Here is a 6,193-nt window from a genome sequence, read left to right on the forward strand (position 1 = left end):
TGCAGCCTGGAGGAAGGATTCATGTTGGAGAAGTTCGTGGAGAACTGTCTCCTGTGGGAGGGACCCCACACTGGAGCAGGGGCGGGATGTGTGGAGTCCTCCCCATGGGGAGGAGGGAGTGGTAAAGACAGTGTCTGATGAACTGACCACAACCCCCAGTCCCTGTCCTCTTGCGCTGCTTGCGTGGAGGAGGTAGAGAAATCAGGAGTAAAGTTGAGCCTGGGAAGAAGGAAGGGGTGGGAGGAAGGTGTTTTAAGATTTAGTTTTATTTCTCCTTACCCTACTTTGGTAATAAATTAAACTAATTTCCCCAAGTTGAGTCTGGTTTGCCTGTAATGGTAATTGGGGAATGATCTCTCCCTGCCCTTATCTTGACCCATGAGCCTTTCTTTATATTTTCTCTCCCATGTCCAGCTGAGGAGGGGAGTGACAGAGCAGCTTTGGTGGGCACCTGGCATCCAGCCAGGGTCAACTCACCCCCATACCTGAAAGTTTAGGATTCACATGAAATACATATGTGGGAATTTGTAAAAATTTATTTACTTGTATAAAATATGCATCATTCTCCAGTTATTCAGTACATACGTTGTTTGCATTTGCTAAAGTGCTTGCTTTTGTTTAAAGTGTAAATCTTTAAGACCAAACACATTTACCAAGATCTGCAATTTAACTTGCTTCTGGATCCTGCATTTTCTAGTAAAAAGTACTAATTACTTTTTTTTTTTTTTTTTTAACCTCAGCACTCTAGGGTCATTGATTAACAGCAGATAGCATCGTATAATATAGCATATGGCTTTATAGCACACAGATGTACATGTGTACGTGCCAAGACAGTACAAGAAGCATTAGATGAAACTATGGTACACATTTTCCCCCTTAGAATTAGAAATGTCTGCTCAAGGGGTTAAAGAGATGAGATGCAGTAACATCACCTCATATCACACTGAATTAACATAGAAAACATCATTAAGCCTTTCACTAAATTCAGTAGTTTTTAATCACAGTAATACTTATGGGTTCAGTAGTATGGCTTCACAGGCAAAGCAAACCTTACTGCACAGAGTGAGATTTGTTTCCCATCCTGATTTGCTCTTTGTACAGCAGGCGAGCATACAAGCACCTGAGAGATTCTGAAGTATATCTAAAAGGAATAGGAGACCGACCTTGCTATTGCTTTCAGCCAGAATACATTTGAACTAAATTTTTTCCACCTAAAGTGTTCATAGAGCCGGTATATGTTGTGCCCCTCTGTCCTATGCCTCTCAGCAGACATTTATCTCCTTACCAGAACCGAAAGTTCCCTCATCACTGTATCTAGAGTCAACCTTTGGTGCTGAAGTTTCCCCATGTGTTTATTCTGTGCTGCTGTAGCCACGGACTTAGCTTGTGGCTAGCTCAGTATATTTTATTCATATAATACAGTAAAGATGTGGAAGAGGAGAAATAAAGCACTTCTGCTGGGGCTCACTAAGACAAAGCTGAATAGCTGCTTTTGCTCTGTACAGAATGGACTCACTCATAGGATCCAGTCATAATCTAGCTATTAATTTTTAAAGATTTTTTTAATGGGAGGAAAGAAAAAGCATTTGGGAATAGTTTTCCCTCCCAGTAGGTACTCATCCTCTCAGCACAAGTGTTAGAAAGCAGAGAGCTGCAGCTTGAAACAGCCCAACCCTAATCTAGACACAGACCATCACATCCCACAGGAGTCAGACACCATCAGGAAAGGCACCTGTAAGCATGTGCTAAAGGGCTACAGTAACAAGATGTACCTGCTCACACACCTTATCTATCGGTGTAATAAGGCATTGGAAAGTTCCAGAGTTACTCAGGCCTGATGTGGAGCTAGGCATGTTCCTGATTTTCTGCGAGGTGTCAGCAGGGGCCTGGACCCTCAGAGCTGTGCCCTGATCGCAGGGTCTTCATCAGTCTTCAGGTATTTTCCATCTACAGTCTCCTTGAGGGCCCAGTCATGGAGGAGGCTGTAGTCATAGTGCTCCTCATCCACTTGTTTTAGAAAGGCCAGTCCAGAAATGGCTTGCCACTCCTTGAGAGACGGGATACGGATTTCCTTTACATTTTCACTCCCTGGGACAAAGCCAAAGAATTTTCTTACATGCTGCATGGCATAGAGCCTGGAGTGCTGGTCTGTCGCTTCATCAAAAAGCTCCCGCTCATTATGGACGTAGCTGCTCCAGTATCTAAAATGTAGAAAGCTGAGTGGGGAGAAGCAGCTTGCCAGGCAGTAAGACAAGAAGACAGTGATGACTACCACAGCAATCAGAAGCCAGCCAGCCACCTTACCAAGAAAAAAAGAAAAGAAAAAAGCCCCTTGTTACAGCTGAAAACACTCACAGTGGTAACTTCTGAGAATCAGACAGATCCGTAAGATATCTTTACTTGCTTTTCCTGAATAATAAGGGTAACAAGGTATAAGCCTGGTAAGGGGCTGTTGCCATCAAACCCAGTCCCTGCCTACTGGAGGTAGCCATGTAGTAAAGTTGCTTCTTTCTGTCAAGTTTAAGGAAGTTGTGTTGTATATTTGCCAAGGTTTTTGCCTCCACAGCTGTTATTGTGAGAAGAGAAGCCATCTAATTCCTAGCCTACATTAGCTTGTAGCCTGTTTAAAACCAATTTACTTTGAAATGACAACTTAAGGTTTCCCCTATTATTTACCCAGTATGTAAGCTTTTAGATTTGAGTCTGATCTAAACCCAGGGTTTTAATTTGGTTCACGTGGAGCTCTCGCAGCCTGGGCCCCTTTGTCACATGTTTCATGTGCTTGAATAAAGAAACTTCACACCCTCCCTGGCTCTCGAACTTCCATTTGTCTTACTTGATAGTGTTTTTCAAGATACTACACAAGGAAGAATATATCCTCCATTAACAGGTAACAAATGGGACAACCAGACATAGTAATTTATATACCTAAAGTTCAGTTCCACTTACAGGACCAAAGAAGGCTTCAAAACACGCAGAGGTTTGGCACTCAAGGCAGAAGATACTGATCCTGTTTTATCTGAACACCTTACCTGCCGAGTTAACTATTTCTCATTAGGTCTGGAGGCAACAGAAGCAACATAAGTTACTCACCTGTGATTGGTATCGGAGTAGGAGAATCACTTCATCTCTCGCCCGGGTCAGCTCTGGAGGAACTAACTGACTGCAGGGAAATTCAGCCAATATCCTTCTGCGTTCGCTATCAGTAACATTAAGATTATCTCCATAATAATACACGGAGACATACTCACTCATGGCACAGACATAATAGGAGCCGTTTATCAGAGTGACTGCTAGCCACGTTACTGGAGCAACCAGGGCTCTCCCAGTGATGCTGCACAAGACGAAGCAGATCAGTTTGCATTGCAGTAACCGGTTTGGTGTAGTCTCTTTCTGAAAAGGAGATCTTTTGCCCGTTACCAGCCTCCAAGTCTGGTTATTCAGGGCAAAACCAACAAGCAGGAGGATCAGCGCAGGAACTCCTAGGAAAGCTAGCCCGTAGATAAGGTTCTGCCCAACATGACAGGGACAGCTGAACGTAAAAAATGAGAAAAGCTGCTGCCCACCAATTGTCAATATTGCAATTATAACGTTAGCAACAATAACTTCTTTGCCTTTCAGAAAAGTTAACCACTGAGGAAGGAAAGTCATTTTAGGTCTTGCTCTTTATCAGATGCTTTTCCTTTGAAGTCAATACTAGCTTTTACTTATAGTTAACTAATAGTAACGGCAGACTAGAACAGAACAAACTCCAACAGCTTCAAAAAAACCCAAACAACCCCCAAAACTCTGCTAGTCTTTCTCCTCTGACTAGTTTTCAGTTCTATTCCATGACAGCTCAATGCTTGTTTGCTAGCTTTAAATATACTTACAAACATCCCCTCTTGTGTTTTAATTGATTCAATAATTTATCTCAGCTGTTCTGGCACATTTAGCTTTTAGGCAATTGTGAGCTCTGCCAGCCCCTTGCTAATTGTCTGAAAGTAACAATCATTTCTCCCTTCCTTTTGGATGACAGGCAATGCTATCAAACAGATGATTACGCTGTCAGGGTTAGTTGGCAAGCTGTTTTCTAATCAATGATAATTAGCAGAAGCATGGTGTGGGATTAGGGGAAAATAAAAAAAAAAAAGAAAAAAGAGAGCTTTCAGCTATTCTTCATTAAAAAAACCCCAGAATAACCAAACTAAGCCTTGTCAAGTGGACTGATTGTAAAAAATGAAGCATTTAAAATTTAAAAAGCTTCAACATTAAAATAAAATTGGAAAAGATTCCATAAGTTGCACAAAGTTTGGAATCCCAATTTTATTCATGTTTTAATGTCAGTTCTGGTTCTGAGGCAATTGCTCCCCAAACACGAGTCCCTTGGATGTCGTTAGCTCCTGGAGCATGAGGATTTTAGTGTTTCACCTGTAGGTGGCAAGAAGCTAGCATGTCTCTCTTCCCCACAGCATAGAATGCTTCCTTTGTAAGGTTTTTTTTTGGTAATGTGTAATCTGCTATTCACGCGGTGTCAAGACAGCTTCAAACATGCTCATGGTAATAGCTGGCATTTATATCGCATGCTTGTGATCCAGACTTTTAAGATTTTCTGTAGGTATTACCAATCTCATTCTGTGGACAGAGGTAGGTAGAAATTTTTCAGTTAAACGTTTCCAGAGCTGGTTTCTGAATATTGGGGTGTATGATCTGGGCTCTCAAAGTCTCTCATAAATCAAGCCTTAAACAGAGGTTAATTTAAAATGTTCCACTCCTGGTGATTTTCTGGAGGTGACACTTTGTCTATGGTCATGCTATTCAGCAGTTTTGCACGTTGCATACTCCAGGCTGATCTGAATACGAAAATACTTGTGCTTAAGTTCTGAGAGGTCTAACTGCCTGTAATCTAAACATTTTTACCAAGAACAGAAAAAAACTTAGCCAGAAAGTCTATAAGGAAAATTGTCTTCCCATTACAGATAGCTATCTCCAGCATGTGTGGACTTGGTCTCGTGATATAGTAGTGTCTGACTGCACAGCCTCTTGTCTCCCTTTGCAGAGAAGGTTGTTAATAATAACTTGTGGTTCAAAAAGTCATTTTAGCAGCCATGGTATCTGTTTGGAAGGCAGAGACACTCTCAAGGCTGTTATATACATGGATGGCATGTTCCTCCAGTGCACTGTTAAGGTGGACACCTGCCTGTCTCATCCTCAGTCTCAATCTGCAAACAAGGGTTTTGCTGGTATTTGGCTCTCAAAACTATGTGAGTGACACCATTACTCAAAATTAAAAGCGATAGAGAAGCGTGCTGGACTATCCAGCAGCACGTTGCTACAGCTTTTCTGGAGCTTGTTGTTAAGTTCTTGGTTGTTTGGGCAGTAGCACAATAAAATCCCAGTGCTGTCTGAACATTGCTGTTTTGAAGCTTCATTTTCTTTCAGGAACTTTTTTTTTTTTTTTATTAGTGGCATTATATTTTGAAAAATAAAAACTACCTCCTTTAAATCTTTAAATTAAATTGAGTAAACCCATCAGGCTATTACAGAATTATTTTGAACATGTGTTTTATGACTCGGTTCATTTAAAAATCTCCGATTGATTACTGTTGAGCTTTCTTTGGGAACCCATGACTTATTTTGTTTATAAGAGAGGAAGGCTTTCCCAAGCATCCCTTGTTTACTCAAGAAGCACATTAGCTGTGAAAATGAAGAGACGTACAACACTGAAATATTCATGGTCAGCCCAAGGGTGTTGAATGAGGTAATTTATAATAATCAATACAACTTTGTACTGCTGCATTGTTGCTTCTTTGGCATTTGCTTTCATGCTGTGCTGTAAATAATCCTGCTGGGTCATCCCATTATGGAACAAATTCCAGGCTCAGATTCAATTAAGAGCCTGGGCGGCACATCAAACCCTTAAGTACTTGCCTTTGCAGAGAAACTCACAGTCCTAAAGTAAACATTTAGGCTCTTTATCTGATGCCCAAGAAAAGTTAGGACTGAATGCCATCCAAAATACCACTACCCTAGGTGACAGCCAGCTTGCCTCTGAGGCAAAGAGATTTTTATAGCTGATGTCTGAGGCAAATAGGATACATGGGCAAACCTTAAGCCGTGGTTTTGCTTGTCATTTTGCAGGGCTCTGTCAGCTTGGATTCACTACCAGGAGCCTCACTTACGAGAATAAGTGATTTCCTTGAAGAACTGAGAA

General features: G+C 41.4%; 1 protein-coding gene across 1 annotated transcript; it reads right to left on the reverse strand.

The window, feature by feature from the left end:
- Positions 1 to 1,894: 1,894 nt before the first annotated feature.
- On the reverse strand, positions 1,895 to 3,651 carry CALHM4 (calcium homeostasis modulator family member 4). Its single transcript, XM_009964412.2, has 2 exons — positions 3,094 to 3,651; positions 1,895 to 2,299 (listed from the first exon to the last, which is right to left on the reverse strand). The coding sequence occupies exons 1-2, from the start codon at positions 3,649 to 3,651 to the stop codon at positions 1,895 to 1,897; spliced, it is 963 nt and encodes a 320-aa protein (XP_009962714.2).
- Positions 3,652 to 6,193: the final 2,542 nt, after the last annotated feature.

Source organism: Tyto alba, unplaced genomic scaffold, assembly GCF_018691265.1.
Source record: "Tyto alba isolate M040663 unplaced genomic scaffold, T.alba_DEE_v4.0 Super-Scaffold_22, whole genome shotgun sequence".
NCBI classification, from domain to species: Eukaryota; Metazoa; Chordata; class Aves; order Strigiformes; family Tytonidae; genus Tyto; species Tyto alba.